The 13,338-nt window shown below is 43.5% G+C and overlaps 1 protein-coding gene across 1 annotated transcript in view; it reads left to right on the top strand.

Moving 5' to 3' along the window:
* Positions 1–9,608: 9,608 nt before the first annotated feature.
* Positions 9,609–13,338, top strand: part of LOC117252601 (transmembrane protein 132D) — a 416,006-nt gene continuing 412,276 nt past the window's right edge. The window contains exon 1 of the mRNA XM_078170586.1: positions 9,609–10,471. Coding sequence (XP_078026712.1) covers positions 10,390–10,471 — 82 coding nt within the window. The 5' untranslated portion in view covers positions 9,609–10,389. The remainder of the gene's footprint in view (positions 10,472–13,338) is intronic.

Below are 13,338 nucleotides of genomic sequence, written 5' to 3'. Positions count from 1 at the left end.
GTGGAGACGCGTCTTTCAGTACAGTCATTGGTTGGTGCTTTTTGCAGTCTGAAGTGACAGTGAGGCTACACATGGTCTGTATGTGTGTGTGCAGTATGTGCATGTGTTTATGGAGAGTGCATGAATATTTGTGCTCATATGTAGCAAAGTGTGTGTGTTTCGTGAAGTGTTAGCTCTCCAGCTGTGTGTATCCATCTGTGATATCTTCAGTAGTGGTCCATTTCTTTCTCCTTGTGTTTCATGTGTCCGTGTGTGTGTGTGTGTGTGTGTGTGTGTGTGCGTGTGCATAGCTGTGTCTTTCCCCAGTTTTAAATTGAACAAGGGCAAGACGTAATGCAACACAGAGTTATTGATTCCCTTACACACACACACACACACACACACACACACACACACACACACACACACACACACATTACTCGTCTGATTTACCGTGCCTGACAGTGGTCTTGCTGTGTGTTAATATGGCAGCAGAAACCAGTTGGAGTGAAACAGAGAGGCATCCTATGTCACTGACTCAATGCACTTTGACAACTCATGTAATAGCAACACTCTTGGACACACAAACACACACACACACACACACACACATACATAAAGATGCACATGTGCGATATGGTCTACATAGAAGCACAAGCTGTCCCCCCCCAAAAAACCCCACACAGACACCCTACTCATACATTGGCTGGGTATAAGAATATCATATATGATCAGGACACATGGACACACACATGAGATTATAAACACACACGGCTTCACACACACCCTGAGCAGCTCTCGTCACCAGCCTTAATTGGATTCTAATGTATTCAGTTTGCTCCACTGAGCAAAGAGATGGCTACGGTTTCCCAACTGGAGAGAAATAGAGAGAGCGTGAGGGAATTAGGCGTAAATAGGGAAGTTTGTCAGTGGCGGTCATCTTCCTCCAGCCTCTGAGTGGAGTGTAACGTCTGAACAAGCTGTCGACAGAATTTCTACAAGAGCCATTTGACCTGAGCGAGAGAGCGGGGCGCTATCTGTACAGCTCTCCTCGCTCTCGTTGTCTTTCTCTCTCAGCGCTTAAACATAAGGATGAAAGCCGTCTCTACCGCAGCAAACAAACCTCTTTGTCTCATGCGCTCACACACGAACACCGTTTTGACCCAGGATCAGTATCTAAAGATCACATTATGAGTGTCTTCTCTCAGTCGCACCACTTCACCTTGCCCCTCTGAGTACTTCAAAGTGAATGTACCATACGTGCACTCAGGTGGAGTGGTGCATAAATAGCTGAGTACTGCAAACCACGACCTCCAGTCAGAGATAATGTTAAAGCTCCACATTTGCTTCTCTGAGGGAAGTGGAGTTTGAATTTTTGCTACACATAAACTTCATGATGTTTAGTTGGTCGTAGTCTGCCGTATAAAGATTTACGTAAGTGCTGAAAGGCAATCTTACCATTTAGTGCACCTCTTTATGTGATCATATGACACACTTCAGTGGCATAAGGTAGTTATGATGGGGCTCAGTGCACGCTGTCATGCACATATCGTCTCCGTCACATGATCAGAGACTTGACTCTGGATAATACATTTTACCCAGCAATCATCATTGCATGTCTGTATATCACAAAACATATCAAAGAAAATAAGAAATTATTAATTAAAGTTGACGATTAGTTGATTTATAGTTACAGAATAAGCATATAATTTTGTCATAGATGCTACTTTCTATTTTACAAAAAAGAAAAATTAAACATGACAGAGATGGGTTTGCCTTTTCCAGCAAATGACACTGTTTTAATTTAATAAGAGTTCTTCTTTGAACAAGCATATTCTCAAGGTGGCTGTCACTCATAAATAAGGGCCCATTCTCCACTCAAAGCATTGTTGGAGGGCCCACACTCTCTACACCCCCACGGGCCCCAGTGCCACAGCACTGCCTGCACTGCACTATATTTACGCCCCCGATACACTTACAGTACACTGCTGTCAAGGTTTAGGCTCAGCAGACAGAGTTGTTTAAGTCCCTCCACGCATGTTATAAAGTATGTTCTTATAGTATACTAATATTTTGTTTAACAAGGTTTTCCCCTTCCTAACTGCTGCTTGTGGTAGGCTTCACTTTTTGCTTTGTCCTGCGCTGCTTGCCCTAGTGTTGACCGGTGAAAGACTCAGATGAGGAGTCTGTTGTGCTAGCGGGTGTATCAAAAATGCAGTTAGCATCTTTATGGCGTTTATTAGCTTGTAGGCTAATTGGCAGTGGTTGACGATGTAGTAATGGCTGTAAAACATACCATAATACATGCTCTGATGGGGATTTTGTCAGACAGCGATAGGATAAAAGAAACTGCACACTTGACCAGGTTTGCTGTCAGAACTTTTACTATGCTAATGCTAACTCAGATCTCTGTGACAAGTCTGCTCTGCACTGAAGGTTTCAGGTTTCATTGTCAGTGTTGTGTTAAAGTCTGTCGTCGATCTGTCGTGTTTTGTGTTTTGATATGTGTATTGGGCAGTGATTGACTTTCAACTGTGTGATGTACCTGATCTATCTTAATCAGGCGTACTTCCAAATCTTAGATTTTTTGGCAAGTGCACAGACACACAGACACACAGTAGAGGAATGTGAAAACACCTCTATGGTGACAAACTTTGCCCAGGTACACATCTGTCTTAAGGAACATAAACATTAAACAAACAAACAAAAACATTTCTGAGTGGAAGGGAACCTTAAATGGTGGATGCTTTTATCCAAAATTACCCAACATGGTGGGAAAACTTATATTTGGCATTTCTGTACAGTTTTGCGTTACTTGTTGGCCAACATACACTCACCAGCCTCTTTATTAGGTACACCTTGCTAGTACCGGGCTGGACCCCCTTTTGTATTCTTGGTGGCACAGATTCAACAAGGTGCTGGAAACATTCCTCAGAGTTTTTGGTCCGTATTGACATGATAGCATCACACAGTTGCTGCAGATTTGTCGGCTGCACATCCATGATGACAATCTCCTGTTCCACCACGTCCCCGAGGTGCTCTATTGGACTGAGATCTGGTGACTGTGGAGGCCATTGGAGTACAGTGAACTCATTGTCATGTTCAAGAAACCAGTTTGAGATGATTTGATCAGCACTTTCTGAAATACTCAGACCGGCCCGTCCGGCACCAACAAACATGCCACGTTCAGTCACTTAAATCACCTTTTTTCCCCATTCTGATGCTCAGTTTAAACTTCAGCAGGTCGTCTTGACCGTGTTTACATGACTAAATGCATTGAGTTGCTGCCACCTGATTGGCTGATTAGCTATTTGCATTAGCAAGCAACTGAACAGGTGTACCTAATAAAGTGGGTTTTATAGGTTTCTACCTTTCTGGCTTTATTTCAATAAAAAACGTGTATATGTTTAACATGATGTAGGAGAAACTGCTGATTAAAAAAAAAATCCATCAGTACACATTTTCAGCACCGTGGAACTGTCCACTCTGCAGCTCATAGCAGGAGTCTGCAACATCAGGCATCTTAAAGATCCAGTGCAATGATTTTAAGGGTGGCATTTCAGCTGAAAATAAAGCTTCATATGGAGTTTATTTTTACCTCTTTTCAGTCTTCAGTGAGTTGAAGGGACATGGTCCTGTTCACACACTGAGGAACCACCTTGTGTTAGTGTTGTTGCTTTTTTTCACAGCAACATCCTCCTTAAAAATACAAGAAGCTCTCTGCTGCACACAACAAAGGTTGAATGCTAAAATTAGGCCAATTAGGCTTCGACTGAACTCCTTTAGTTTCTATGTGCACCACATATACATCTCTGTTATTTACATTAATATGCTTTGGTGATTTCTGTCCAAGAACTGAAGGTCAGATGTTTTCAGTAATTACCAGATGAAGGATTAGAGACAGTTTGTACAAGAACTTGCTCAGTTGACCTCTCTTGAAATAGACTGTGCAGACGTCTTCTGCCTTCAACATGACTTCAAAATATACAGAAACCATATCTCTTCCACTGCTTACCAGTAAAAACAAATACTTTATTGCTGGAACCTCAAACCCATCCACAAAGGCTGTGATTAATTAGGCAATGTTAATAAAAAGCCTGTAAATCAGCCAAAAATCCCATTAATGCTGTCGACCAGTGAGGCCATTCAAATCTGTGACTGCTAAGATAACATTTTATATATGAAATTGTTGTAGCTGAACAATTAGAGGGAGGTTAGAGTTCCACCACACTGACAGCTGGGGAGCTTCATCTGGCCATGCCCTTTGTTAAATAATACTGTGAAATTGAAAATGTGATACGCATTGGGCCGGACCTTTCACACTATGCTGTGCAGACCTGCTTCTGGCAGGTCACTATGATGTGAGTAAGATTAAGCTTGACTGGGCTCGTGTCCATCGCTAGAAGTTCTCCCCTGTTTTAAAAACTTTTCTTGGAGAAGGTTTTGAGTTAGGTTTGGAAAGGTTTGCACCGTTGAGCTAGAGAAATGAGTCTTGATATTTCTGGCTCAAGGCCCCACAGAGTAATCTGGATTTAACCCCTTTGGTTAACAAAGAGGAACATTTTGGCAACAATTTCCTTTGGGGACAGTTGAATAATTGTCAAAGGGACAGTTGAACACCAAATCCAAAATGCATGTTTTCTCATACCTGTAGTACTGTGTATGCATCTAGATTGTTTTGGTGTGAGTTGCTGACTGTTGGAGACATCAGCCAAAGAGATGTCTGCCTTCTCTTGAATGTAATGAAACTAAATGGTACTCAGCCTGTGGTGCTCAAAGTGCCAAAACACATCACAGTACATTTAAAAAAACTCAACAGTAATTTGTCTTTCCATAAAGCATCCAACATTGCAGGTCAGCTGATGAGGGCGCCATAAATGTTTATATCTTGCACTGTCATGAGCACGAGCCTCTTGTCCATGAGTAGATGCATGCTTCTGTCTGTGCGGTGATACAGTTTGGGGAGTGTAGTTTGGTAGAAAGAAAATAGTTCCTACATGAAACTGCTCACAACAAGGTCTGTGGATTATCTTGAGTAACTGGGTCATGATTTCTGGAAAGAGACATTGCTGTTGAGTTTTTCAAATATGTTTTGTTTCGCGCTTTGAGCACCACAAACTGAGTGCCATCTAGTTCCATTATATTCAAGAGAAGGCAGACACCTCTATGTCCAACACTTGACAACTCACACCACAACAGTCTAGACTGATAAATAATAAGGTTGGGCTGCTGTAAAAAATTTAAAACCAGTTTGATATGAAGTCAAACACTGGACCAGACCAGTACAACAGATTTACCAAGTGTTGCTGCTCCCAAGTGGAACATAATAATACAGTGTCCCAACATCAAATGAGCATCTTACTATTGTGTCGCATCACGTAACATCACATCCATTAAATATGCACTTCTGTTAGGCCTACTTCATGTAAACAAACCATGCAAATATCAGCTGTTTGCTCGAGATCAGACTGAAGACGTAACCACTTAAAGTATGTGAGTACTTCCTATCGTCCTACATTGTGATGTTACTTTTTTAAACAGAAAACACGTTTTATATTGGGATATTTAACAGACATGACACATCATAGCCAACGGCAACTAGCCTAGCTTATTAGTGATGGTCATTTAGCTCACCAGGAACTTTCAGCTCCCTGGTGATCTTTCATCAGCCAGCTGCCACCTCGTGTAGGTTTTTTTGTCGCGAAATAAGAAGGTATGCAGTAGATAATTCCTCATCTTGACTTCATGATTCAGCTGTTCGAGCGACAGGAATGAATAGAAACACAGCATTTGACAGAAATTCAGCTCACTAGGGCAGTGCTGCATCACTTGCGGTTATCTAGGACACTTCCTATGTTAGTTTAACATCCGATATGTTGTCATATTGGTGCAAGTTTTAGTTTTCTTGCCATAGCTCCTCTCATCACCCCAAAATCCATGAAATTTGTTCCATCTTCTGAAATGTGAAGCGTCCTGACACTGGCCTCAACTCACAGCCAGTCAGACACTTGCGGCACCATTGGTCTGTATGTAAACATAATATTATGCTGATCACACTGTCATATTATGTATTATTAATGCAATACATGTTGGATTTAGTACCATGTCGCCGTTGGCACAGGATGCAGATTTAGATTACTTTTTAATTTGCCAGAAGGTGTTATAATGACATGCCGGTTCAGCGGGTTTGCATAAAATCAAACTGGTTTAAGCTCGTACACCAAAACCGGAAATCAAACTCTAAATAAAGAATATGTATTTTAGATTTTCAGTTGAATTGTCCCTTATAAACTTCAGATAATCCTGGCCTCTTGCTTTTTAATTGGTGAGACAAGGATTACCTACAAGGCAGTGTCATGGTTCTTATTGAAGGTTTAGGAAAAGACACAGAATAAGATGATTTTGGAAGGAGTGTTTTTCTACTACAAGTGTTAAGGACAAATCTATACAGCTGCACACACTGGCAGAGTGGTGTGTATTTCAGCCAGACAGGAGTGATATAAAGTATTTCCTTCTAAAAGATGAGTTCTCGGCCAGCGACAGAAGATGTGAAGTGACTCGCAGTGCAAAGGTCATCTCACCACTGAGAAGCCATAGGGAGAGAAGCTGAGACGAGTGCAGTGATGACCACCATCACCTCAGGGTGGGCAGAGCACAGCGGCAGACTGACAGTGACGGGAGGGAGAGGGCTTCTTACACTTGTTGAGATGCAGCTGAAGTGTGCGTTTATAGAGCTCTGTATGTTTAAAGGTAAGGAGTAAAAAGCTTTCCTTTTCACCCCCGATCCACTTCCTTCCATGCCGCCCATACGCAGGTCTTTTTGCAACTGTGCAGATTTTGAAGGACACCAAAATTATGAAATATTTTGCTTGAGTGTGATGATGATCACAGCACAGCCCGAGGAAGACAAGATGTGCCGTTGATTCATGAAACAAAAATGAAAAGATCGCATCAAAGTGAGCCTGCTGCTTTCCCCGCCTTACTTTGATGTTTACCTGCAAGCACCTCGATAGTTGTACACTCTCCTTCAATTCTTCAACACCTCTGAATACAACAAATATTACGCGCTCGAACTAATGATGGTACCACGACTGTAGCGGCTCCTTGTCTAAAATACAAATTTGTCTATCTCTCCAATCCACACTTCTCTTTGTGTTGGTAAATTGTAAAATCTGTGGCGTTTAAGCCAACCTGCAGAAGCTTCTGTCTGCTTCAGGTGCAGCGTGGCAGTAGCCAGTCACCAATTATCAAAATAAAAAAGACATCCTTCACTTTCATCTCCTATGTCTTGTTTATATTCTTCCTTTAAAACGCTGTCAAGCTGCTTTTAAACAGACCTGAAAATGAGAGCAACACTTTTTGAATAGCTCCTCATGGGAGTGGATACAAAGTGCAGGAAAAAGTGAAAAAGTAAAAAAGTGGGACTTCTATAATTAAGGATTTCAGCTGCATGGGGCTCATCCTGACTGAAGTGCAAAAGTAGAACAGGTCAGTGTCTGTGGTCAGTCTGGCGGCGAATAAGCACAGCGAGCAGCCACATGACTGAGAAGCCACTTTTAGAGAGCATATTCTTCTTCATTTATCACATAACATCAATGACAGGTTGCATCTGAAGAGTTACTGACAATGCAATCTTTGTGATGAATGCCTTCCTTTTTGTGATATAATGAATATTTGCTGCCTGCAGCCTTCCTCTAATAATGACAAGTGAAATAACCTTAAAGAGGAAAAGAAAAATAGGAGTTTGCCCATTTCATTTTTGTCACGAGAAAGACAGTTGTGTGTTGGCGCCTTTCCCTTTTTTGGTGGCCATAAGCTGAGAATGCTTAGAACAAATATCTAGATGAGGCACTATATTTTCACCAGCAGATTGTTTTACTCTTACTGTGAAAGTGTTTGTTTTTCGTCCCTGGATATACAGGGAATTATCTGCAATTCTTTTTTATTCTGTGTCAAATTTTCTCCAAACAGCCAGTGGGGCCTCATTGGTATACAGACACTGTATTTGTACAAATATTACATTTTACCGCGTGCTTGCTGAACTAATGCCTTGCTTCGGTTGCAGGCCCCAAGAGGAATAGTTTGGTTAAAAAAATATCCTTTAAGCTTAAGTCACAGGGAATGCTGTGGCTGGCTGAGAGGGAAGACACTGTGGGAAATTAGAGGGATATTTTAAAATTTGGGTTGTGCTCCATAACATGGGGGGATGGCGGTTGCCTGGGTGTTATAGAGGGTGTCGGCTTGTGTCTTGGAGGCTGGAAATATTTGGGGAAAGTGAGAACAAGGAGACAGGACAAGTGGAAAAAGAGAGCAAGGTGAAGATGGATAAATGCACCAAAGCATCTCCAATGACAATCACATATTTTGCTCATTAAGGACAGATGAAGGATGGATGTATAGAAGGTCTTCTGCTTGGTGTCTCTTCTTCGACTGTGCCACTAGGGGGGGCTGTCGCTCCTTCTTAGCCTCTTGCACAGGCCCGTGGAGTCTGACAGACAGACGGACAGACAAGCAGGCAGACAGGCAGCGATGCTCACGTATCTCCGTCTCCGGAAATCCTCCCATCCCTCCGCCGACGGACTGATTTGCAATTCAATAAGTCACAATGTCATCTCTTTAGCTTTTACACATTTAGCTGACAAAGGGAACCAGGCACGCTGCCTTATGAAATATCGTCTCGGACTCAAAGAAGACCTTAATGTTCTCTCTCTCTCTCTCTCTCTCTCTCTCTCTCTCTCTCTCTCTCTCTCTCTCTCTTCTGGCTTGTTCGCACACACACACACACACACACCCGTCCTATCAATAGAAAGTGAATGAGTTTTATTACAAGGTGTCTGGTGTATCACATTTTGCACTTGTACAAACTGTCACACGCCACTGGAAGCGGATGTGTGTTATGTGTGTGTGTGTGTATGTGTGTGCGCGTCTACATAAGAGCTCGTGCGAAGGTGGCGTCTATCGATTACAGAGAGAACAGGTGTAGCGTGTGTCTTTGTATGAATAATGCAGAGCGAGGCTTTGAAAGGATAAACAACACGTGAACGCTCACACACACACACACACACACACACACACAGCTGACACCAACACACACATATAAAGCATAAAGAGAAACCGGCTTTCCACTCGTGGGATATCTTCTTATATTAAACATGAGTTTTAGTCTGTTCAGCAGCACAAGCTGCAGCGTGCAGCAACATCTCTTTAATCTGTTTCCACGCAGGCTAAATTCTAGATATTTTGTTTTTAATTATTGGCTTTTAATTCCTATGTTTGCAGTTATTTTTGTGTGTTTTTCACTTTCTTTTATCTTGGAAAAAAAAAATAAATCCCAAATTGTTTTTGGTAGGTCTACATTGTTGGTTTTGCCCCTCTCTGATATGAAATAAATAAATGAATAATAATAAAAATGAAGAATTAACCACGTAAATAATCTTAAATGATAAAAGAAATGGATAAAAAGCCCAAATAAATTCCTCCACCCTCCATTGGCTGCTTCACTGTCACTCACATGGCTGAATCCCGCCCTCACCCCCCCATCCTCTTCAGCCCCACAGCCTCCGCTGGCCCTCCTCCTCTTCCTCCTCCTCCTCCTCCTCCTCTGCCGGCTGGTGGAAGCGTCAGACCTCCTCCTCTTCTGTCCTCTCCTCTCCTCCCTCCATCCCGCGGACGAGTGTATACAGCCTCTCAAGTTGAACCCAGGCGCACACACATGCATCACACGCACAGCAAGAGGAGGATAGTCGGAGGATAAACAGAGGGAGGAAGGAAAAGAAGGAGAGCGGACGGAGCTGCTGCCGGGCGAGCGGAATTTGGATTTTATTTAATACATGAGCCTTAAGTGACAGAGTTTCTCTCGGCTTTTGTTGTTTCCAAACCGCCGAGGAAGTGGACTTTTTAATTCGTCGGGGGAGTTCTCCGTCCACTCCGCCGGTGTGTTTAAACTTTGGAAGAAAGAAAAGTGAGATAAAGGGAGAGACATTGAGGATTCCTCAGCGTTCAGCTGTCCCGTTTGGATAAATAAAGCAGAGGAGCGCACCGGTGGAGAAAGCTCACCACGGGGGAAAACGGGTTCATTCCACGGCTCTGTCTTGAAGGAGACACACCGCAGACTTTTTTTTTTTGTTTAAAGGGGGGAGGATTAAAAAAAAAAGAAGCCAGCCTGCACCGGAATTGCCCATCGGGGGTTTCATTTTTTTTTATTACAGACTCAAGAAGGATTTATAGTTTACTCCAAACCTCATCTGCGCGGTGTCTTAGGTCAAGCACAGCGCAGTTTGGTCAAATTGAGATTATTGATGGCACTGATGCGGTGGTGATCTGTCTGAGGGGAAAGAGATAAAAATAAAGAAGAGATCCCCTTTTGTCCGTTTTGTGAACAGTCCCGGAGGTTTTTAATCGACAGGAGGGATGGAGACGGTGTGGAGAAGGGGAGGCGCGCTGGTGGGATGTCGCCTCTGGAAGACGGTGCTTCTTCTTTCCCTGTGGAAAGGTAAGAGATGCAGATGCGGGCGAAAACTTGTTGCCAGTGTTGTTTCGTGGGGGGCTGGAAAATCGGGAATGTCACACCCACTCTCGGTATGTTTTTCTGCTTGTTTTCCTTTTTTCCTCCAACTTTTTGTGGTCCCCAAAGGCACCATGGATGAGTGCACAATCCTTGCATCATGTGTGTTAGAATTGTCGATATTTCTCCTTTTATGGTGCGTATGTGTGCGCGCTTTGGAGAGGACTGATGTTAGGTATGTCGATGAAGGGAACCACAACTCTCTACTCAGTTCACCTGCTCTTCATCCTCACAGTAATCAGCATGACAGCAGTCATCACTTAAAGAGATGAACTGGAACAAGTTGCACGAAGTCAAGACGCTTTCGTCACATTCTAAGAGACTGTGTTTGCCATATGGTGATCACAGGCTGGAGGTTATGTCTGCCAACATGTCAGCACAGCTCTGGAAATTTAAATGAAGCAAGTTTCATTTTTTTTTTTTTTTTTGGAAAGCCAAATGACGATCGATTTGCCCATATTCACCTTGACACCTCCTGTATCCGTGCGTGTGTGCGGAATAATAAGTAATTGACTGAGCCGAAGCGTCAAGTGACAGATGCGTACTAACCGGTGCCATCTGAGACACCCGAACCCCGGCTTAGTCGGCGGCTGACCGGCCCCGGTGCCCGTTTGAGTTCTCGGAGAAGACTAATGGCAGCGTTTGTCCTACAAAAATAAGATTAAAACTTCTTTTGGGGAGTGAAAACCATTGTGACAGGTTGCGCATGACCTCTCCTGCGCTCCTGGAATCCGGTTTAAAGATGAGGTGCTGTGAAGGGGGTTCTCGGGGTATTTTTAAATTGAGTGAAGTCGCCTCACTCCTCTTAAAATTTACTCATGAGCTTCAAGATTCTTTCCTCGTCTAGCCTACAAAATTGCACGTCATACAGAGAAATAGGAAGCAAGAAGAGAGAGGTCAAGATGCCATACACGTCTGCCTAAATATGAAAAGCAGTGACTTCATTAGATGACTCTTTAAATGTATTTTATGTGGATACGGCTTGTGGTGCGTGTCTTAGAAACAGAAGACAATTTACGCTCATTTGAAATCAGCAGCTTCTTTTATCCAGAGCGTGTGTGCGCAGATGGCGACTCACTGTCTTGCTCAAAAACACTAAAACAAGGCTGAGATATTCTGAATTCAGGTCGGGCAACACCACCACCCACTTATCCCCGGGAGAAAAACCCAAGAAGAGGAAGAAGAAGCAGCAGCAGCATAAGATGAAGAGGGCTGACAGATATGGTGTGCGCACTTGTACGCCTCCGTTCTCCACGCACATGACAGTCCTTTGGAATTAGTATCACATTCCCCTGAGTGTATTCTGTGTCTGGGCGCGCGCCTGTACGCGTGTGTGTGTTTTAATCAGCTCCGGTCACTCACGGCCCACTGAGCAGTTAACAGTCGCTGCGTTGTGCGCTCCGGAGCGCGGTGGTCGCCGTGGCCGCGGCGCACGGCACACCGACAGGAGACCAAACAGCTGTGCCCGACAAAACGGCTGAGTAACCAAAAGATTAAATCAGCCAAACACACTCTCGCTCTTGCTCTCCTCCTGACGCCTTCTTTCCTCTCCTCTTCTTCACGTGGAATGAGATATAAAAAGCAGTTTTTTTTAAAAATCCTGTTGCCCATGGACTGTCTGTAGCTTTTGTCTGAATGTGCATATTGCTCTTATTTAGTAGCTCCCTTGACACTAAGGATGGCCGGTAGTATCTTTCTGTTCTTGCTCTATTTCAGCTGCCTTCCTCTTACACACACACACACACACACACACACACACACACACTTTCTGCATCTCCCTCACACACATGCATAAGGAGAAGTCCATTCCGACTTGGCTGTGGTTTAACAGTTTTTATTGGGCATTGGAGAGCTCAGGCTCTAATGCTGTAATGGCCACCTACGGCAGTTTTAAAAAGCAAAACACCAACCTTGCCTTCTTCCTCTCTGTCTCTCTCCCTGCATGTGTTGCCAGATTCAGTATGTTGTCTCCACTGCTCACTTGCCTTCCTTGTGCCCCTGTGTGCATATACAGTAGTCACATATAGGCTTTTAGTCACCTGCGGTTGTGTGTGTTGGTGTGTGTGCTGCTGTCTGCAACCACACTGAAGCTGTCACCTGTAATACGTAAGTATTTTCCACCCCCATGTCTGACTCCAGCCACAGACAAAACACCACCTTTTAAAAGCCTCTGTTGCTCAGTTTCACTGTACTGTATTGTTTTTAGTTACAAGCACCACATGTCACTGACTGCGTTGCCTTTATCTCGCCAGTAGTCCCCGTTTATGTTATTGTCTCATTATTCCCTGTATGGCGTTTCTATTTTCATGTCACTCCATTTCACTGTAATTGCATCACTCTGCCATTGCATCATCCAGGTCGTCTTCAGGTTGTCATTGTTGGTTTTGTTCAAACGTCGAGCATCAGAAAGACGCCTCTTCGAAGGCAAACGGTTAAGTTTGGTCTTGAAGGTTCAGAGGCTGAGTGTAGTCACGGGGGGGGTCATGACTCGGCTCTGTACTCACAGCAGGGTGTCTGATGTGGGCAGGCGGCCTGGGAATTCCTTACATATGCTCATGCAAATCAAACAGAGAGTCAGCATTTATAAACTTTAGCTGCAGGCGGTCCTTGCTGTGACTGGTCCACTTTTAAAGATACTATTCCACTTGGTTGTGCTGCATCATCAGTCAGTAATGTTACTGTAAATATTGATGGGTTGTATTTTTATCCTTGTATATGTGTGTGTTTGTTGCATGCATGTGCATATACACAGTGCATCTTTTTATTTATAATCTCTTTGGCTATTACTGCTACCT

Source organism: Epinephelus lanceolatus, chromosome 9 (genome assembly GCF_041903045.1).
Source record: "Epinephelus lanceolatus isolate andai-2023 chromosome 9, ASM4190304v1, whole genome shotgun sequence".
NCBI classification, from domain to species: Eukaryota; Metazoa; Chordata; class Actinopteri; order Perciformes; family Serranidae; genus Epinephelus; species Epinephelus lanceolatus.
The sequence above is the reverse complement of the archived record's forward strand: the minus strand, read 5'-3'. Positions and strand labels throughout refer to the sequence as shown.